We start from the raw sequence: 20,192 nt of genomic DNA, 5'->3' as shown, positions 1-20,192 counted from the left end.
AAAGGCATCATCTCTGCAGATGTCCTCAGAGCACGGCATGAAGGCGCCGTGGACCCTAGATTCACAGCATCGCGAACTGCGGCCCTAATGTCGCGAAATGCGGTGCCTCATCGAGCTGTGTAATCGTATCTTCGTGAAAATGAAAGGAATCCCAACACGCCGCATGCTGGCATTGGAATTTTAGAACCACAGATGCCGTTCCCCTCCATTTCCCACTTTTTTGGCAATGGGATAACGTCGCTTTTGTAATGAAAGAAGTGTGTGTCGTATTTGTAAATGTTTAGGCAGTAGTGAGTGCTGGGGAGACCCACAGGCCCCAGCCCACACGTCCCAGGTCCTGGTCACAGGCAGGGACAGGATGGGACAGCTCTACTCACCGCCTCTCTGCCAGGGCTTGGCCTCCCGAGCCTTCATTTCCTCTCTTGCCCATGAGTCTGAGGGCAGAGAATGGCTCGGGTGCCTGCTGCCTGTCCTAGCGAGGCCTGGGGCCGCTGCAGGCTTGAGCACGTGGTCCACAGTGACGGGCCACTGTGGTTCTCAGCCCATTAGACCTCTGCAGCCTCAGCCTTTCCAGGCCAGCCCCTCTCCGTCCTTCGCTGTCAGCCCCAGGCGCGCCCCTGCAGCCACAGGCATGTGACCAGAGCTCTCTGTCCCCAGCTTTGTCAGCGCCGAGTACCAGGAGGCCCTCGGCAGGATCGCGTCAGTCGTCCAGCAGCACCAGGAGGCCTTGGTCCCCGGGCAGCCCCAGCTCAACGTGTGCAACTGGGCGGTCATGGTAAGTGGCTGGTGTGTGTGCGGCTGTGTCTGCCGGGGCTGCAGCCACCCACCCGGGGCCCCAGGATGAACCGTGGCCAGCACAGGGCGGAGGCAGGCGCGCTTCCCTTCCTCCGTCGGTGGTAAAGGCCTTCGTGCCTCAGAGGCTTCCCTGCCTCCGTCGGTGGTAAAGGCCCTTGTGCCTCCGTCACATGCGGCGGCGTCCAGGGTTCAGGGGGCTGCAGCCAAGCGACTCGGGGACCAGAACAAAGCTGCGCCAGGGCAGCCACAGGTCCAGAGCCGGCCAACCGGACCTCTGCCTGGCTGAGCTGAGACTGGGGAACTCCAAGGCCCCTCTCCTGCCCCCCACAAGTGGTCACTGAGGGACAGCAGGGAGCGTGAGAGGGGCCGGGGTCCCCTGGTCCTCAACTCCCACACGGGCAGCTTCTCCTTGCGGGGGCCCTGTGATAACATCCAAACTCCCAGGGTCTGAAGGCACCGAGGCAGGAACGGCGCTGCCCAGTGGGTCCCGGGTGGGCTGGTGCCCGAGGCAGGAACGGCACTGCCCGGTGGGTCCCGGGTGGGCTGGTGCCCTAGGCAGGAATGGCACTGCCCGGTGGGTGCCGGGTGGGCTGGTGCCGGAGGCAGGAATGGCACTGCCCGGTGGGTGCCGGGTGGGCTGGTGCCGGAGGCAGGAATGGCACTGCCCGGTGGGTGCCGGGTGAGCTGATGCTCGAGGCAGGAACGGCACTACACGGTGAGTCCTGGGTGGGCTGGTGCCGGAGGCAGGAATGGCACTGCCCGGTGGGTGCCGGGTGGGCTGGTGCTGCACTGCTGCGGCCCCAGGGCCCACCTGCAAGGTTCCCATTGTGCCTCCTTCATGCTGGGCCAGCCCCAGGGACCTTCGCGTCAGACCTGATCCCACTCATAGGCACCCAGAGCAGCACCTCCGTGCGGCCTGACAAGACCAGGCCTTGTTCACCTCCAGTAGAGAAACGGCCTCATCACACCAGCATCAGCCAGAAACACAAGCACAGACGTGCCTCCAAAGTTTCACTGAAGTCTGTGTTCAAGCCACAAAGGATGCGTCTCCTTGTCCAGCCCTGGGGCTGCAGCAGTCAGGGCCTCTCAGGAGCAGCTTTTCTATCCCCTGCTTGGGGGTCCCATGGGGTGGTGTGTGGACGGCCCAGCCATCCCGCGTGTGCAGTGGCCGCAAAGGCATGTTTCCCAGCACAGCTGATGTGGGTCCCGGCAGGGCAGGCCTTCACAGCTCCTTCAGTTGGGACACATGCGGCGCTCACTCCAGTCGGCAAAAACGGGCCACACAGAGGTCTGCAGTGTCGCTCCTGGATGCCCAGAGCCCACCCAGCACAGTGGAGATGGCCGAGCCTCGAGGCCCCTGGGCCCCTGGGCCCCTGGGCCGTCGCTCACCTGTTTACACGGGCTGGGCGTTGCTGCCCACAGCCCCTGGATCCGCCGAGTGAAACCGCAGGATTCGGGAAGAGGGCCCCTCGGCAGCTGCAGACTTCAGCCTGGGCTTCTGCTGTGCGGGCGAAAAGGCCCAGTTGAAGCCTTTTTCCAGGGCCAGACCCGGCTGCAGCGTGGGAGCTGCTGGGTGCCCGCCGTGCCGTGGGAAGGAAGGTGGTGGCCCTGAACAGCCAGGGAGCCACAGCGTGGGCCGGCGCGTGTAACAGGAGAGCACCGGACATCGGGAGCACCTCCCAGCAGTGAGGACCATGGAGGGCAGATGGCCTTGTCCCTGCCCAGGGACGGTCCACCCTGCAGGGGTTCTTTAGGACTGGGCAGGGCCACCTCCGTTAGTTGTGGGGCGGGGGGGGGTGCCTGGCAAGTTTCATAGGAAGATATTCAGGGCCATTCCTTCAAAGGGACCTGGGCAGCTGGCGTCCCCGCCTCTGGACTCAGTGGTGGAGCAGCCAGGTCCCTGTCTCAGGACCCCTGAGTCTCGGGCCCCGGTAGCCCAGGGCCGCCAGCCATGGAGGAGCCCTGGCCTTCTGCCCTCCACACCCAATCCCAGTCCGTGCTGCTGGGTCCTTCTCTACGACCCAGGCTGCAGTGGCTCCCCGGGCGCAGGCCACACCAGCCATGGAGACAGTGGGCACAGGGCAGGGGAGGTGGCGCACACGGCCTGGCTGCCGCTGCCATCTCCTGGGCACTGGGGGAACTGCCCCCACCGCCACACCTGTGCCCTCTGCAGGGGGAAAAGTGGTGCCAACTCAGACCTGGCGAGCTGCGCCACTGGGGTCTGAGGGGCCCAGACACCACCGTGAGCAGAGCCACGGGAGAGATGCACAGACACGCGTGTGAAGCCTGGAGGCCACTCACCCTCCTCACCCCTTCCCTGCCCTCTGTCCCCGCCAACTCCAGGCCAGCCCCAGGCCAGGGGCTCAGTGGTGTCTCTGGCACAGAGGAGAGGGAGTCTGGCCACCTGGACCCCTGCTCCTGGGACAGCTGAGCAGCCTTCGAGAAATGCAGATCCCCCACCCAGACACACACACACCCTGCGGCTGCCTCTGCTGCCCCTGGAGTTTGGGAGCAGCTTCCTCACCCAAACCCACCCCTGCTCTGGTGGCCAAGGGGGCAGGGACACTCATGTGGCATCCCCGGCTGCCGCCCAGGGCTGGAGAGTGTCCTTAGTCCTCTGAGCAGCACCCAGAATCCAAAGTCTGTCCCAGGAAAGTGCCCTCAGGGTCATGCGGCATCTGACGTGGCACAGAGGTGGCCTGGACGAGGACACAGAATCATACTGCACTCATTTCAGCCAAGAAGGCTCCTCTTAGCGGCATAAGTCTCCCTTTCTGTTGCCAGGAAAAGTGCCCTCCCACCAAGCAAGGCTTCCACTAAGCGAGGCTGCGCTGTGAGGTCCACACACACCCAGGTGGTGGAGGGGTGCAGGCTCCGCTCAGCACTGCACTGAACTGAGCCCAGCGGTGCAGTAGGGACCGGCTCCTCCCTGGGAAAGCCTTCTTGAGAGGCTGAAGCTGCAGGAGAGGGTGATGAGTTGAGAGGCTCAGGGTGGGCCCTCCTGGGAGGACTGCCTGCCCTTTCTAACACCACTGGCCACACGGAGGTCCTCAGCCACTTGGCAGCTGCATCCCCCATACCCGGGACCTCCCCGCCAAGTTCTCATTCCTCCAACCGCAGCCTTCAGAGCTGAGAGGCCGAGTCGAGAGGGCGCCATCTCCTGAGTTCCCATGATTCCGGGGGAGGCGTCTGTGTAGCTGCCCACCTGGACCGAGGTGGTCTCCACTGAGGCCAATGGGATGGGAGTCCGGGGTTGACCTGGGCAGGGGACACATGAAAACTGCTCGAGGCCAAGCGCGGTGGCTCACGCCTATAACCCCAGCACTTTGGGAGGCCGAGGCAGGCGGATCATCTGAGGTCAGAAGTTTGAGACCAGCCTGGCCAACTTGGGAAACCCTTGTCTCTACTAAAAATACAAAAATGGTTGGGCGTGGTGGCTCACACCTGTAATCCCAGCACCTTGGGAGGCCAAGGCAGGTGGATCACGAGGTCAGGAGTTCAAGACCAGTCTGGTCAAGATGATGAAACCCCATCTCTACTAAAAATACAAAAATTAGCCAGGCGTGGTGGCACGTGCCTGTAATCCCAGCAGCTGCTCAGGAGGCTGGCTGAGGCAGGAGAATCTCTTGAACCCGGAAGGCAGAGGTTGCAGTGAGCCAAGATCGTGCCACTGAACTCCAGCCTGGGTGACAGAGCAAGACTGTCTCAAAACAGAACAGCAACAACAAAATGCTCGTTGCTGCTGGGTCCACAGAGCTTGGAATAACTGCATGTTCTTTTTCTCAATTTTCATTTCCCAGAACTGGGCACCTCCGGGCTGTGAAAAGTTAGGGAAATGTCTGACTCCTCCAGAATCCATTCCCAAGAAGTGCCTCTGGTCCCACTAGCGCCTGCGCGGACCCAGGCCAGGCCTGGAATCTCCGGTTGGCCCTGCAAGTGCCTGGAGGGAGGACGGCTCTGGCCTCGGTGCTCCCCCAACCCTGCCCAAGCCAGACAGACGGCACCTGCAGACGCAGAGGCCCTGCACAGCTCCACCTGCAGGAACGGACCCTGCAGACGCGGGGGGGCTGCACAGCTCCACCTGCCGGACCTGACCCTGGGGTGTGCTCGGCCTTCCTCGCCCACGTCGCCTCAGGCCTCAGGACCCTGCCGTCTCACGCCTTTGTGAACCCCAAATATCTGAGACAGGTCTCAGTTTATTTTGCCAAGGTTAAGGATGCGCCCATGACAGCCTCAGGAGGTCCTGACAACAGGTGCCCGAGGTGGCTGGGGATACAGTTTGCCTTTATACATCTTAGGGATACGTAAGATCAGTACGTGTGTGACGTACATTGGTTCAGTCAGCCTTCCACTGAATACACGATTGAGTCTGGCCCAGTGAATCCGCATTTTTATGTAAACAATAAGGGAATGGAGCAATCAGATAAGCGTTTGTCTCAGGGAAGCCCCAGAGGGATGACTTCCAGTTCTGTCTGTCCTTTGTCCACAAGGAATTTCCTTGGGCGCTAATTATGAGGGAGGCGTGTAGCTTCTTATCATTGTAGCTATGTCATGTAGAAATAAAACGGGAGGCAGGTTTGCCTAATTCCCTGCTTGACTTTTCTCTTGGCTTAGTGATTTTGGGGTCCGGAGATTTATTTTCCTTTCACACCTTCCCAGCAGCTGCCAAGGATCAGGCGCCCAGCTCCCGCTGCCTCCCGGCCGGCCAGGAGTCGGGACTCCCTGGGGCTCCTTGCTGTTCCCACGCCAGCCCAACAGCCCGGGGTTGAAGGAGGCGACAGGGCCAATTCTGTGTTGAACCCTCCCCAGGCCCCTCCTCCAGTACGCCCCCCCTCCACCTTCCCAGTCCCCCCTCGGGCCATCTGGGAGACACAATCAGGAACAAGGAGGGGGAAGGCGGAGGCCTCCTGGGCTGGACGTGGACGGCTGAAGTGTAGCTCACACACTTGGACCGGTGGGGCTGGCTCATGTGGCAGCTACCCCGGGGACGTGACGATGTCAGGGTCCGACATTTCCACCTTACCTAGGGGTCTGGAGCCCAGGCCCCAAGCCTTGCCAGCCCTGACCACGGCACACTGCGAGGCAGCCGCCCCTGCCACGCCCCTCGGCATCAGAGGATGGGTCCCCCACCCACCCTGGAACCGGGGCCCCAGCAGCCGCATGCAGCCTCCGGCCTCCCCCTCCGAAGGCTCCTGGATGCTGCCTTCTACTGAGTGGGTTTTCCCTTCTGCAGTAACTGCCAGGCCAAAGCTGAATTGTAAAAAGTTGCGAAATGATGGGCCGGGCGCGGTGGCTCACGCCTGTAATCCCAGCACTTTGGGAGGCCGAAGAGGGCAGATCACGAGGTCAGGAAATCGAGACCATCCTGGCTAACACAGTGAAACCCAGTCTCTACTAAAAATACAAAAAATTAGCCGGGCGTAGTGGCGGGGGCCTGTAGTTCCAGCTACTCCGGAGGCTGACGCTGGAGAATGGCCGGAACCCAGGAGGTGGAGCTTGCAGTGAGCCGAGATGGCGCCACTGCACTCCAGCCTGGGCAACAGAGGGAGACTCTTCAAAAAAAAAAAGTTGCGAAATGAAGAAAAGTCTTGGAATAGAGCACAAGGCATTTTAGCTCTGGGGATTTTTTTGAAAGGAAATTGTGTATGGGGGGAGTTGTGCCTCACACAACCCCCTGGGTACCAGTCCTCGGGCGGCCAGGGGGTTCACAGCTCCCCACCCCCAAGGCTAAGGGGTCACCTGGCCTCTGCAGGCGGACAGAAGGGCCTCTGCCCTCGCGGATGCGCGCCCTGGCCTGGCCACACCTTCCGGCCTCCCTCCCCCGGGTCCTGGCGAGGAAGAGCAGCCTCAACGGCAGGGCCCATCCGCGAGAGGCCAGCGCCCCCGGCCGGTCCAGCCCAGGCCCGCCGCCTCCGCCCTGGGCTGCTCCCTCCGGCCCTGCACCACCCTCCTGCTACTTGGACTGCTTCCTCCCGCCCTCCTCCACCCCGCGCGCCAGACTCCTGCGCGCAGCGTGGGGATCTCGGCCAATAACGGAGAAAGGGCGCGGCCCGTACGCGCGCCAGGTGCGTGGGCGAGACCAGCTCACGCCCCTCCTCCAGCCGCCAAGGCCCCGGTCCACAGCTGCCTGGCTGCCGTCAGAGGCGCAGCCCGAGACAAGGAAGGGCGCCTTGACTCGCACCTTTGTCCGGTTCGAACGTTCTGCTCAGTGGTGCGTGGAATGCGAGAGCGTCTTAAAATCGATGGCGCCTTGGAGTCCATGAAATACGGTACATGCTTCCGGCGAGGGACGCCCCTCCCCGCGGAAGCCCCGCCCCTCACCCACGCTCCGCCCTCCGGGGGTTGCCCCACCCCTCGTGGCGGGCCCGGAAGTCCTCGCGCAGGCGCGCTCGGGCTGCCGCTGGCTTATCGCACGCGGCTATGGCGGACCCTGAGCTGCAGCTGGTTGAGAAGCGGGTCCGCAGCTTCCCCGACTTCCCCACCCCAGGCGTGGTATTCAGGTGCAAGCACAGGCCGCCCTCGTGGCGCCCCGACCTGCGGGCCTACGGATGGGAGCGCGTTGCCCGCGACCTCGGGACTGTCGGGCAAGCGGGGCGGGCGGGGCGGGAACCCTCGTCCTTCGCCCCCGGGGCCGCTGCCCTCCTTCGGCCCCGGCGTCACCAGGCCTGTCCTTGGGTCCAGGGACATCTCGCCCGTCCTGAAGGACCCCGCCTCCTTCCGCGCCGCCATCGGCCTCCTGGCGCGACACCTGAAGGCGACCCACGGGGGCCGCATCGACTACATCGCAGGCGAGTGCCCCGTGGCCGCGTCTAGGGCGCCTCCGCCTCCGCGCGCGCGGAGGGCAGCACGTGGGCTCTGCGCGTTTGCTTGGGGGAGGGCTTTTGGGGTCCTTCAGGGGGCGCCGGGACGGGCGACGTGCTTGGGTTCGCCCGGGAGGGGTTGTGAGGTTGAGCCCCCGAGGCCGCCGCGCTGTGCAGGCGCCCTGCCCGCAGGTTCCGAGTCCCCAGCCCAGGACAGGCGTGATCGAGTCTCCCTGGAGTGCCCGAGCTGAATCCACAGGGCCCAGCTGCCTTGTTTCTTGTTCCTTCTGCGAGCTGGTATTGAGCGCCTGCCACGAGCCAGGCCTTCCCTGGTAAAGATCACGGAATGCCCACCCAGGGAAGGGAGGCCTGGAGGCCTCCGGGAGAGCCCAAGAGGTGGCCCAGGGAGAACAGAGTGTTCCTGCCGGTCTTGCCTCTCCTAGGGTGTGACAGCCCACTCCCTGGACACTGCCCTGAGGAAAGCGCCAGCTCTTGCTGGAGCCACAACACTGCCAGAGCCCCCTTCTCACCTCCTGCAGGAAGCCCTCCCTGCCCTCCTGCCAGGCTGGGGCAGGGTTTCCCTGAGCGTCCCCCAACCATCACAGCTCAGGGCACCTCGAGAGACTCCGTTTTTAGACAGAAGCCCTGGGGCAGAGCTGCCTTTGAGAGTAAGCTGAGGCCTGGCAGTTTTCTACCAGCCCAGTTACAGGTGGGCTGCTGAGCTCAGAGGGGCGGTGACTCCCCTAGGAATACACCTAAGAAGTGGTCCCTTAAAAGACAGACCCAGGTCTACACTTTGACCTGGAAGCAGCTCCGGGTAGGTGATGGGTAACATTCCTTAAATGGTGCACGTCACTGGCCTTTCAGCTGGGAGCCAGCCAGGTACCCCTTGCCACCGGCCAACCCTGGCCCCTGGGGACTCCCATGCTGCCAAGTCACTGCTGTCACTCACCCTGACAGGCCTAGACTCCCGAGGCTTCCTCTTTGGCCCCTCCCTGGCCCAGGAGCTTGGACTGGGCTGCCTGCTCATCCGAAAGCGGGGGAAGCTGCCAGGCCCCACTGTGTGGGCCTCCTATGCCCTGGAGTATGGGAAGGTAAGAGGGCTGGGGTGGCCAGAGGAAGGGCAGGGCCAGGCCACTGTGGCCATTCTCCCCCAGCTCTAAAAGGCCTTCCCAGGCACGTCAAGTGGAGCTGCTGTGGTTAGAGTGGCCTTGGGAGCTCAAAGAGGTTGAGACATAGGCTGAGCTCACACAGCCAGGTAACAGCAAGGTGGCGTTGGAGTCAGGGCCTAGGGTGGCAGCTGCCAAGCTCTGCAACAAAGCTGTTTTCTGCGGGAGGCTGAGGACCACACACCACTTCCCACTCCAGGCTGAGCTGGAGATCCAGAAAGACGCCCTGGAGCCAGGACAGAGGGTGGTCATCGTGGATGATCTGCTGGCCACTGGTGGTAAGGGTCTCCCCACAGCCAACTGCTGTGGCTCCAAGGGCCTGGTGGGAGTGGGACAGGACCTCGCTGGGTGACATGGGATGCAGCTTATTGTTGTCCAGAGAGTGCCTGCTGGCCAGGCCGACACCTTCCTCTCCCCGTACCTTCCCCTCCCCAACCCAGGGGCTGGCCTGGAGCACCTGCTCTCTGCAGCCCAGGCCAACTGGGGACCTCACCCTCCCATCCCCAGGAACCATGAACGCCGCCTGTGAGCTGCTGGGCCGCCTGCAGGCTGAGGTCCTGGAGTGCGTGAGCCTGGTGGAGGTGACCTCGCTTAAGGGCAGGGAGAAGCTGGCACCTGTACCCTTCTTCTCCCTCCTGCAGTATGAGTGACCGCAGGGCCTCCCAGCCCAGCATCTCCAGCTGGATCCCAGGGAAATATCGGCCTTGGGCAACTGCAGTGACATTTGCAGTCACCAGGGGCACCAGCTGCCCACAGGGAACACATTCCTTTGCTGGGGTTCAGCGTCTCTCCTGCGGCTGGAAGTGCCAAAGCCTGGGGCAAAGCTGTGTTTCAGCCACCCTGGACCCAGTTACACACAGAGGGAGAAAGCAGTAAACAGCTTTGCCACAAGAGCCGTTTCCTGTCCTCTGTTCCCCAGGACAACACCAGACTTCAGCTGTACTGTGGGCACGTGCTGCTTGGTGTGGTGCCCAGCAGTCTGGCCTGGTTCTCACCTCAGGAGCTGGAACCCTCCAGGCACTGCAGGAAGAGGCCATGTGGGCCCATGTTCTAGGGGAGCAAGCGAGGGCTCGGGGGTAACTAAGTCTGTCAATGCAGGTCCCACCCTGAGGCGGCCGATGCTACTGAAAGGGCTTTTCTGCAGATCTAGTGGCTGTAAGCATGACTTTATTAGAGTTCAGGAGGTCAGAAGTACTGAAAGTCAGAAGTGATGAAGTCAAGGTGAGGGCAGAGGCCAGTCTCTTCCGGAGGCTCCAGGGATGTCCTCCTTGTGCTGCCCTGCTTCTCCAGGCTGCCTGTATCCGGGCCAGGGCCGCATCTTCAAAGCTGGCTGGCTCTGGCCCTCTCGAAGGCTCCTGTGATGACATAGAGCACAGCCGGACGATTCAGGATCACCTCTCCAGTCTTGAAATTTTTTTTTTTTTTTTTTTTTTTTTTTAAGAGACAGAGTCTCTGTCACCCAGGCTGGAGTGCAGTGGTGCGATCTTGGCTCACTGCAAGCTCCGCCTCCTGGGTTCATGCCATTCTCCTGCCTCAGCCTCCCTAGTAGCTGGGACTACAGGTGCCAGCCACCACACCTGGCTAATTTTTTTTTATTTTTAGTAGAGACGGGGTTTCACCATGTTAGCCAGGATGGTCTCGATCTCCTGACCTCGTGATCTGCCCGCCCTGGCATCCCAAAGTGCTGGGATTACAGGCGTGAGCCACCATGCCCGGCCTAGTCTTGAAATTCTTAATGACAAAAGTCACCCTTTGCTGTAGGAGGCCCCATATTCAGAGGTTCTGGGATTAGAAGGGATGGCCTCCTGCCACCCACACTACCCAACCCCGTATTCCCACAGAGCCCCCGTCACCCCCAGCCACACTCCCGATGGCCCCCCAGGGGGCGCTGGGATCTGGCTTCCCTTCCCTACCAGCAGCAAGGACGGAGGTGCCCACAGAAACCAGTTTAATGTGAATCCACCAGGTGAGCCCCAGGAAGGGGCCCACCACCCACAGCCAGAGAGACTCGGCCTGTGCAGCCTGTAGCCCACATCGGCCTCTGGCCCTCAGGGGCACTGGGGAAAGGAAAACCAAAGTGCATCATGTTCATAAAAGAAAATGCTGGTGGGCCCAGGCCAGCGAACCTGAAGCCCACGTCTGTCCACAGTGGCCCCCAGGCTCACAGCCCCTCCTCAGCTCGTGCCTGGTGGGCCAGGCGTGCAGTGACGTGGGCCAGGTCCGCAGCCTTGTCCAGCTTGACGTAGGTGTCGGTGCGGATGCGGTGGAGGCTGAGCCAGTCCGGCAGCAGCTCAGAGAGGAGCAGCAGGTGCTTCTCCATCTCCCCTGTGGGAGGAAAGGAGGACACTGAGGCTGGTGCTGGGCCCCAGCCCCACACGGGCAGCACTTTAAACCAGCCTGACCATCTAACCTCTGTGCCTGCCTGGTCACCCTCAGAGCCCCATCAACCAGGCCTTAGGGCAGAGGTGGTTCTGATCAGAGGCCCAGGTCTGGGTGGTGTGAACAGTGACCGGAGAGAGCCAGGCCTGCAGTTGAGGCCCTGTGAGGACGCACCGAGCATGGAGGCCGCCAGCCCATGAAAGCCCTGAGGCAGGGGGTGCCCTGTAGCGTCGGGACCCCCATGTGCTCAGGGCCTGGTGATCAGAGGCCTGGGAGGCAGTGAAGGGTGCACGTGGGGCCCCTTTTGACCAAGGACTGCAGGCGGTCGGGGAAACGGGCCAGAGCTGTGAGGGGGAAGCTGCCTCCAGAGGCTGCAGGTGTGGAGGGGCCGAGCGGAGGCTCGGGTGGCTCCGAGGAGGGCAGAACGCCCAGGACACACCAGTGCAAGAGGCCAGCGCCCACTGCACATCTGAACAGATCAGTGACAGACACCCCTGGTCAGAAATCTGGGGAGACGGCTGCAGCACCAGGCAGTTCCACCGTGCACGCCCCTCACCCCGCCCTGCACATACCGGCGCTCATGACAGTGCGACAGCTGCCCACCATCCTGGCACAGGCCACCTCCATGCTGAGTGCAGGCTTGCGTTCGGACACGAAGACGCTGCGCAGCACGCGGGCCAGCTCAGGCAGCCGTTCTAAGCGCTGCAGCCGCTGCTCCTGCTCCGGGCACCGCGTCATCTGTGCCAGCTGCTTCTGTGCCTCTTTGGCTCGGATCTGCGGCAGGTACCGGAACCTGGTTAGTGGGCAGCAGGTCACCAGGCCCCCACCCGCCATCACTGGGGATGACTCACCCGCTCCAGCAGATCCTGGGACACGCCCTTCAGAGCGCTGGGAGAGGCTGCAGGCGGGGTGGCTGGTGGGGTAGCCGGCAGTGCTGGCCTGGGAGACCCGGGGCTGCTGGGCACAGCAGAGCGTAGGGCCAACTGACTCAAGGCCTTCTCCATCTGCGGGAGGGACAGGTTGGAGCGGAGAGGTCACAGGATGCAACGTGCCCCGGGCTCTCTGCCCAGGAGTCCCCAGTATCTCTCAAGGCACAAGTTCACCCAGCACACTGGGTGGTCTGTGCTGGTCAATGCAGTGTCCCAATGTGCAGCATCGCCTGCCCAGGCCAACTCCCCACACGGGGCTAGTGGCAGAGCCAGGCTTAGAGGCTGTAGCTGGGGACACAGGGCAAATGCCACCAACTCTCTGGATCCCCCAGCCAAGGAGGAAGCCAGATGAGGCGTCAAGCTCATCGCCAAGGCTCCACCTCTTACGCCTGGGGTCAGGCTGGCCCACCCACCCGGGAGAAATGGGCTGCCCAAGCCTCGCAGCCTCACCCTGGGTGAAATCAGGTTGCGGGCCCGGGCCAGCACCTCCTGGGCAGTGGTGAGTTTCTCCGTGGCAGGTGGCTGGGGCAGCGCAGCCGGCTCGATGTCCGGCACTTCATCCACGTTGAAGCGCGGGTGCCAGCGGGTCAGCTGGTCCTCCGGCACCACCATGGGGGGGCTCAGGGAGGCCAGGAAGGCCTGGGGAGAAGGAGTAGACGGGTGACCCTGGGCATATCTGAGACGAGGGCAGACTGTGCGTGAGGGAGGCCTGTCTATGCTTACGTCCCAGCCGGGCCGCCTCGGGCAAGTCACTTAGCCTCTGCCCAGTGCTCTCCTTGGAGGGACAGCACAAGGCCTCCCACAGTCCACACTCGCTGAACGCCTTGGGGACCTCCTCAGTGCCTGCGGCTGCACCCTAAGCACACCAGCCCTCAGCTCAGGGTGAACCCAGCCCAGTTCCATCCCGGGAGAAGCTGTGGGTAGCAGGGATGCTCCGAGCACAGGGTTAGGTGCTGAGGCAGTGCTGGCGCCACCACCTTCACACAGCAGGGCCGGGGGCCGCTCACCTTGTGGTGCTCCTTAACATGCTCCACCAGCTTCTGGCTGAAGATCTGCCGTCGCTGCAGGAGGTGCGAGGCCGTGAGCTGCGGGGCTGCTCCGTCAGCCTCTGTGGGACAAGTCCAGGCCTAAGTGCCCACCAGGCCACCCAGCCACCCACCCATGACCAGTCCTGGGCCAGGTGCCCAGCGCCTCATACCCACCCTGGAAAGTGTGCAGGTCACAGATAGGGAAACCGAGGTCCCGCACCCAGCACTCACCCTGCTCCAGCAGTGGCTCGATGGTGAGCTGGTAATCTGACCTCTTGACACCGTCCTTGAAGGTGGGGACGCTGCGCTCCTGGCGGAAGCGGTAGGAGGCCGGGTACACGGTTTTGATCTGGCCAACATTGCGCTCCTCAAAACGCCTATGGGAGGAGGGGCCAGCTCAGGAGGCAGGTCTGGGCCCACCCCCAGCTCCAGGACAGCCCCAGCCCGCCCGCGGCCACTCACCTGCGCATCATGTCCTGGACGCCCCGCTGGACCTTGGAAAAGGTGGGCGTCTCGCAGCGGTTGTGGAGCATGCCCACGATGGTGTCCATGCTGCGGAACATCTCTGCCAGCACCTGGTACTTGTAGGGAAGCACGAGCCCCGGCAGGCCAGGCTGGGCCAGGGCATGGAAGCGCTGGTAGGCGGGCGCCTTCTCGCCACTGTCAGGGAGGGAGGAGCCTCATGAGAAGCAGTAGGCCCTACCCCTCCAACGCCACAGCAGGCCCCTCGGCCAGGGAGACCCTCCGATGGGGCCTGCCACACCACACAAGATGGCTTTCGCGGCCCTTGCACACCCACCAGCACTGGCACTGTTAAGGGTAGCACTGGTGACGGGAAAGCCCGGCTCCACACCCCAGCTCTGCTATGTCCATGCGGCTCCCCCGGGGAAGCTCTGCCCTCTCCCCAGCCCAGTTTCGTCGGCTCTCAGGAGCAGAGACAGACAACATAACAATCCATCAGGAGCATTTGAAATCCGCCAGAGTCCCCAAGGCAGGAGCTGCCCCCCACAGGAGGGACTGAGGGCACAGGGCCAGCAGTGCCCGGGACCTTTTTCTCAGGGGTCTGGCTCCACGCCCTGGTGACCTCACCACCACACTCCCTGGAAGGAGCAGACCTGAACCTCTGACAGGCTCGCCCGGCCACGCCTCCCACCAACCCGGCCTCTGCCGGGGCCTCGTGGCCACTCACCCAGCACTCACCATGGCTCCTCAGGGTGGCCCTCGGCCTCTGGGGTGCAGGATTCAGCAGCATCCTGGGCACTGGCCTTCAGCGCCCGGACTCTTGCCCCCAGCTCCCGGGCCCGTTGCAGGCATGACGCAAGCTCAGAGATGGTGTCCTTCAGGGGGATCAGGGGACATGATGCCATCAGGCACGCAGACAGGCCGGTACCCCTCAGCCCTCCTGCATCTGCTCCAGGCTCCGCCCCTCACCTGGTCCTGCGGGGATGTCAGGTGGGGCGGCTGACCTGCTGCGGGGGTGGATTTCTTTATCTTCTGGCCCAGAGAAGGGCAGGCTGGGATGTCTGGGGCGTCGGGGGAGTCAGGAGCCTCGGGGGTACTGGGGCTGGAAACCTGGTGGGAGGGACCCCAAGGGTGAACTCATGACAAGACCTGGTGCTCCTGGCTCTGCAGAGGACCCCAAAGGATCAGAAGCCGCTCTGAGTTAACTGGGATGGGCATGGCTGGGGGGCTTAGGGCTTCCCGTAGAAGGTGGTCTGTGCTAAAACTGGCCGGGGACACAGCCTTGTTCTCGTCTTCCGGGGCCGTTTCCAGGTCGGACCCCTACCCTGGCCTCGCAGAGAAGCTGGACTTCCAGCCCCATCATCAGATCCCGGTGCATGCCCCCCAGTGCCTCCTGCTCATCTCAGGAGCCAGACAAGTCCCCAGTGGTGGCAGGGCGCCCCCAGGATCCCCCGACCTGTCCCAGAGTTCCCTGCTCTCCGCCCCGTCCCCCGCGCCTCAGTTTCCCTGCCCCCGTCCCTCAGCCTCAGTTTCCCCGAGACCTGCCCCCCGGGCCTCAGTCTCCCCGCCCCCAACTCCCCGGCCTCAGTCTCCCCGAGCCCCGCCCCCCGGGCCTCAGTTTCCCCGCCCCCAACCCCCCGGCCTCAGTCTCCCCACGCTCCACACCTCGTCCGCCGACAGCCGCAGCCTCCTGCGGGCCGGTGGCCCGGCCTGGTCGCGTCCGGGTGCGGCGGGCGGGCGGGCGCGCTTGCGGCTGCCGCTGGTGGCGGAGTCCGGGGAGCGGAGTGCGGGCCTGGCGGGGCTGGGGGTGCAGCAGGCCAGCTTGGGCGGCGCGATGCGGGGCCTGGGGCGGCGGCGCGCGAAGAAGTCGGTGACGCGGCGCTGCTCCATGGCGGCAGAGTGCGCGGCGATAGCAAAGAAAGAAGGAAGGGAAGAAGGGGCGGGCGCGGTTCCCGCCAAATTTCCCGCGGGCGCCCTGGCCCCGCCCCCGGCGCGGACCGAACCATCGGGGCAGAGCACGGGGGGGGGGGGGCGGTGGCAACGGAAGGGGGCGCGCATGCGCGCTGGTGGGCGCGTGAACCGGCTTGGCCGCGCGCATGCGCCGACGTGCGGCGGGCGGGGACGCGCCGGGGGGCGCCGTCGTGCGTGGGGCTTTAGCGCGGTCTCCGGATCTCGGGTGTGGCTCGCACTTTTCAGGGCGTGTCAGTGGGGCAGCTGGCTTCAGGGTCAGAGTGAGCGCAGTCCAGGCAAACAGCAACGCGCGCCTGACAAAACCCCGGCGCCGCCCGGGGGAGCAGAGGACGGCGCGGCCTAGGGGGCTGCAGGCTCGGGCTGGTAAAGGCGCTGCCCCCGCGGGCGGCACGCTCTTTATTTCTTTTTTTAAAATTATTTCTATCGAGGCGGAGTTTACGTTGCCGGGTGGTCTCGAACTCCCCGGCTCAGTGATCCGCCCTCCTGGAACTGCCGCCTCCCAAAGCGCTGCGATCACAGGCGTGGCCTCCGCGCCCCGCGTTGCTCGCTTTTTAAAAGGGTGGATTTGATAATGTGAGTTATTTCTCAATCAAGCTATTACATGGAAGCGAAGAAAAGGGGCCGGGCGCGGTGGTTCACGCCTGTAATCCCAGCACTTTGAAAGGCCGAGGCAGGCGGATCACCTGAGGTCAGGAGTTCGAAACCAGCCTGACCAACATGGTAAAACTCCCTCTCTACTAAAAATACAAAAATTAGCCAGGCGTGGTGGCGGGCGCCTGTAATTCCAACTACTTGGGGGGGCTGAGGCAGGAGAATCGCTTGAACCCGGGAGGCGAAGGTTGCAGTGAGCCGAAATGGCGCCACTGCACTTCAGCCTGAGCGAAAGAGCGAGACTCCGTCTCAAAAAACAAAAAAAAAGGAAAGAAAAGAAACTGCCTTTAGCATGGCTGAGATTTTAAAGTTTTAGTTCTTAAATCCTATAGCGCTCTTATCTGGGAAACGGCCTAGAGCGCGGGTTATCTGGAGACCCCGCAGCCACTCCTTCCACAGACGCCAATAAGCAGGGCCAGGCGCAGCGCCGCGGAAGTCCCCCGCAAAGCAATGCGGGCCACCGGGGCCTGGAGGACTGGGAGGGAAGGGGACGCGGGTGGCGGAGGCCAGGGCTGAGAGGAGGGTTTCTGTTTTCCCATTTTCCAAGTCTTCTGTAAAAAGCATGAATTGTGCCTATTTTTTTTTTTAATTAAAGGAATAGAAACCGGTTTGATGATGCAACTGGTGCTTGCAAAATACCTCAAAAGTGGCCTGCACGGTGGCTCACGCCTGTAATCCCAGCACTTTGGGAAGTCGAGGTGGGCGGATCACTTGAGGTCAGGAGTTGAAGACCAGCCCGATCAACATGGCAAAACCCCTTCTCTACAATAAATACAAAAATTAGCTGGACGTGATTTCAGGCACCTGTAATCTCTGCTGCTCAAGATCCCGCCACTACACTCCAGCAGCCTGGGCAACAGGGCGAGACTCCATCTCCAAAACAAAACACCTCAAAAGTGAGGAGGTTCATAAGGGGGGGTGGGGGCGTAGTGAGGCCTTTGTTTTCCATCTGTATTTAGGGGATCAGCACCTAGACCTGTGTTTTGCAAACAGCTGGTAGCAAATTTTTAGTGGGTCAAGAAATAAATATGGAATACTGAGACCCACATTTTTTAAAGCTACGTTTTGTTAAAAAGTTTTGTTTTGGTAAACGTGCTCTGGGCCACCATGCAAAATATAACTTTTTTTTTTTTTTTTGGTCACCCAGGCTGGAGTGCAGTGGCACGATCATAGCTCACTGCAGCCTCTACTCCTGGGCTTAAAGGATCCCCTTGCCTTGGCCTCCCAAGTAGCTGGGGCTACAGGCGTGAGCCACCACGCGTGGCTAAATATTTGTTTTTTGTTTTTGTTTTTTTGTAGAGACGGCAGCTCACCATGTTGCCCAGGCTGGTCTTGAACTCCTGGACTGAAGCGATCCTCCTGCCTTGGCCTCCCAAGTAGCTGGGTCTACCAGGCGTGATTCACCACACCTGGCCACACCACACCACACATTAAACAAATATCATGTATTTCTTCAGTCAAAACTGGTTGCAGGTGGGAGCAGGAACTGACTTGGAAGGAGCACAAGGAAATGTTCTAGGGTAATGGAAATGGTCTATATCATGATGGGTTTGGGTCACATAAGTGTATGAATTTATCAAAATCTGAGGGTACCTTAAGATTTGTGTATTTTATGGTATGTAAATTTATCTAAAAGCCAAATTATTAGCAAATATTGAACTCTAGTCAGTGACATGCATACAGAAGTGTTTAAGAAAAACAGGTGTCTGACACCTTAAAATGCATCAAATAAGATGGACAGGCTGGGTGCAATGACTCACACCTGTAATCCCAACACTTTGGGAGGCCGAGGCGAGTGGATCATATGAGGTCAGGAGTTCGAGACCAGCCTGACCAACATGGTAAAACCCCATCTCGGCCGGGCGCGGTGGCTCACGCTTGTAATCCCAGCACTTTGGGAGGCCGAGGCAGGCGGATCACGAGGTCAGGAGATCGAGACCACGGTGAAACCCCGTCTCTACTAAAAATACAAAAAATTAGCCGGGCGTGGTGGCGGGCGCCTGTAGTCCCAGCTACTCGGAGAGGCTGAGACAGGAGAATGGCGTGAACCCGGGAGGCGGAGCTTGCAGTGAGCCGAGATTGCGCCACTGCACTCCAGCCTGGGCGACAGAGCGAGACTCCGTCTCAAGAAGAAAAAAAAAAAAAAAAAACTTCTCCGGATGTTTGAAATTTTTGAAAATAGAATGTTTTGAAAAGGCGTATTTTGCATTGTGGGTTTTGGACAAAAGAGTTTGAAGGACCCTGGGACCAGACAACCTCCAGCAGCGTAGTTAGCTCATAAGGCACCTTTGTGAAAAACAGCTTGACAAGTGGAGCCATAGGGATCTCAGGCCCCGCTGCCGCCTTGACCAGGAACCCCTGCGCATGCCTTAGCTTGCACAGCTCTGCGTGGCGACCCTTGCTTGTGACTCTCTTCAGCTGTAATATTCCATTCTATTCTAATCAAGATGGGGATCCTGGCTTTTCTCAAAGGGGGCAGAAAGTCATCTGGGAGTCATAGTGGAACACAAACCAAATAGAAGTCGGCTACGTACGAAAGAGGGAAAACATGTAAAATGTTAGAGCTATAACAGGAGCATAAATTATAGACACATCGTCTCCTTAGGACCAACTGCAGTAAGGGCACCTTATAAATCCTTGGCATCATAACCGTTCATCAGGTAGGAGGGAGCTGTCACCTCCCCTGGTGACATGGCGGCTCCCCACTCTGTCTCACATTGAGAATAAAGAAACAGCTGGTCTCAGAGAAGCAGCGTTAGCTGCACTTAACCGCAAGCAACTGCTCCCCATCTGGCTGCTGGTGCAACCGTTTGGCCCGGTCCCTGCCTTCCATAGATAAGCTGATGGATGGGATGCTGCCAGCGGCCTCTCAAAGGCCTTCCAAATGCCAAGCCGAGTCCAGCATTGCTTCTCTCCTGCCACCTGCCCACCCACCAGCCAGAACCACAGGGTACTGCGCTGGACTGGAGCTGTGCCAGGGGCCAAGGTTAGGCCCATGGTCATGAGATGCTCCCAGAGACCACCTCAGGATGGGGGCTCCCTTCCTGACTTCAGCACAGCAGCACCTGTCACCACTCACCTCAAGAGGTGGCTCCCGAGCCTCCTGGGAGGGAAGTGGCCGGGGCAGTTGCTGTCATCGTGTCCAGCCCTGGGGCTCCGGCCCAGGGCAGAAGCAGGCTCTGGAATGAGCTGCACCCGGAAGTACAATGCACAGGGTGCTGGTAAGAGTGCAGGCATAAATGTAGCCTGGGTCTGGCCCTGTGTGGGGCAAGGGACCAGGCTTCAGAAATGTCAGGAGCTGGGAGGCTGAGGGTGGGGCCAGTGTTCACGACTCAACGACCAACAGGTTGGAAGAGGGTACCCAGTGCCTTGGGGGCCATGCCCGGCCTGAGTGCCATGGCCCCTGTCAATTATGGTGGCTCAGGATCCAGCCATGGCAACTGCTCAGTATTTTCAATGTCACCCCTGGAGAGTAGGCCGTTCGGGATGACTTCTGCCTTGGAGGGGTCCTTGGAAAATTGCCTTGCTCACCTGCAGTGATGGAGTTCATTCAGCCGCACATTTATGCTGTATAGCCCCGCCTCCCAGTCACGATTGGGCTAGAGGTGCACAGCTGAGCCAATCAGATCTTGCCCTGGGACTGGAGCTTCAAGGAGTAATAACCTATTGGCTGCCTCTCATTGTGGTGTGAAGACAGAGCCAGCCAGACACAGCAGCCAGCCCAGATGGCTTTAAAGAGTTTCCAATGTTGTCTCTCGGGAGGCCTGCCAGCCCTCCAGGCTGCCCTAGATTTTAATGAAGTAGCCTATTCCTTCCCATATATTTGCCTCTTTTCCCTAAAGTGCCTCTGAGTGGGTTTCTAGCTCTTCTAACCCAAGATGCTGTAATTAAAGCATGGTCACAAGGGTTGATTGATATGAGGCTGCATTAGTAGAAATATAGAGTCTAGTGTAAGGGAGGTGAAGGCCTTTTTCTGCTCTGTTCCATCCAGGCTCCACCAGACAGGCC

At 61.1% G+C, this 20,192-nt stretch overlaps 3 protein-coding genes and 1 long non-coding RNA gene across 8 annotated transcripts in view; 3 read left to right on the top strand and 1 right to left on the bottom strand.

Annotated features, from left to right (window-relative positions):
- The window catches only part of GALNS (galactosamine (N-acetyl)-6-sulfatase), a 42,573-nt gene extending 37,181 nt beyond the window's left edge, over positions 1-5,392 (top strand). For 3 of the 5 annotated variants that reach the window (XM_063612546.1, XM_055232809.2, XM_055232807.2), the window contains 2 exons: positions 658-775; positions 4,596-5,392. In XM_063612546.1, coding sequence (XP_063468616.1) covers positions 658-775; positions 4,596-4,682 — 205 coding nt within the window. In that variant the 3' untranslated portion in view covers positions 4,683-5,392. The other 2 variants (XM_055232811.2, XM_055232812.2) reach the window with 2 other exon arrangements.
- Positions 5,393-7,119: 1,727 nt separating this feature from the next.
- Positions 7,120-9,655, top strand: APRT (adenine phosphoribosyltransferase). The gene is made up of 5 exons (XM_055232806.2): positions 7,120-7,295; positions 7,477-7,583; positions 8,556-8,689; positions 8,964-9,042; positions 9,272-9,655. Exons 1-5 carry the CDS (start codon positions 7,216-7,218, stop codon positions 9,412-9,414), a joined length of 543 nt encoding a protein of 180 aa, XP_055088781.1. The 5' UTR covers positions 7,120-7,215; the 3' UTR covers positions 9,415-9,655.
- Positions 9,656-9,911: 256 nt separating this feature from the next.
- CDT1 (chromatin licensing and DNA replication factor 1) lies at positions 9,912-15,574 on the bottom strand. Its single transcript, XM_055232805.2, has 11 exons — positions 15,228-15,574; positions 14,532-14,672; positions 14,301-14,437; positions 13,563-13,760; positions 13,332-13,477; positions 13,080-13,180; positions 12,523-12,711; positions 11,995-12,147; positions 11,716-11,917; positions 10,891-11,089; positions 9,912-10,119 (listed from the first exon to the last, which is right to left on the bottom strand). Exons 1-10 carry the CDS (start codon positions 15,450-15,452, stop codon positions 10,926-10,928), a joined length of 1,656 nt encoding a protein of 551 aa, XP_055088780.1. The 5' UTR covers positions 15,453-15,574; the 3' UTR covers positions 9,912-10,119; positions 10,891-10,925.
- A 22-nt stretch (positions 15,575-15,596) lies between these two features.
- LOC134731765 (uncharacterized) lies at positions 15,597-16,978 on the top strand. The gene is made up of 2 exons (XR_010114357.1): positions 15,597-16,253; positions 16,780-16,978. It is a non-coding gene; the product is annotated as an uncharacterized lncRNA (long non-coding RNA).
- Positions 16,979-20,192: the final 3,214 nt, after the last annotated feature.

The sequence above is a fragment of the Symphalangus syndactylus genome, chromosome 11, assembly GCF_028878055.3.
Source record: "Symphalangus syndactylus isolate Jambi chromosome 11, NHGRI_mSymSyn1-v2.1_pri, whole genome shotgun sequence".
In the NCBI taxonomy this organism is placed as follows: Eukaryota; Metazoa; Chordata; class Mammalia; order Primates; family Hylobatidae; genus Symphalangus; species Symphalangus syndactylus.
This window is presented reverse-complemented; position numbering and strand designations above follow the sequence as displayed.

What these genes read in the sequence shown, in the direction of transcription:
- CDT1 (XM_055232805.2), bottom strand. Translation starts at nt 15,452, where the DNA reads ATGGAGCAGCGCCGCGTCACCGACTTCTTCGCGCGCCGCCGCCCCAGG. An exon ending in GGCCACCCTGAGGAGCCATG is followed by an intron (nt 13,761 to 14,300) that starts GTGAGTGCTGGG and finishes CCTCCCTGACAG; the next exon opens with TGGCGAGAAGGCGCCCGCCT. An exon ending in CGAGCCACTGCTGGAGCAGG is followed by an intron (nt 13,181 to 13,331) that starts GTGAGTGCTGGG and finishes CTTGTCCCACAG; the next exon opens with AGGCTGACGGAGCAGCCCCG.
- APRT (XM_055232806.2), top strand. Translation starts at nt 7,216, where the DNA reads ATGGCGGACCCTGAGCTGCAGCTGGTTGAGAAGCGGGTCCGCAGCTTC. An exon ending in CCGCATCGACTACATCGCAG is followed by an intron (nt 7,584 to 8,555) that starts GCGAGTGCCCCG and finishes TCACCCTGACAG; the next exon opens with GCCTAGACTCCCGAGGCTTC. An exon ending in TGATCTGCTGGCCACTGGTG is followed by an intron (nt 9,043 to 9,271) that starts GTAAGGGTCTCC and finishes TCCCATCCCCAG; the next exon opens with GAACCATGAACGCCGCCTGT.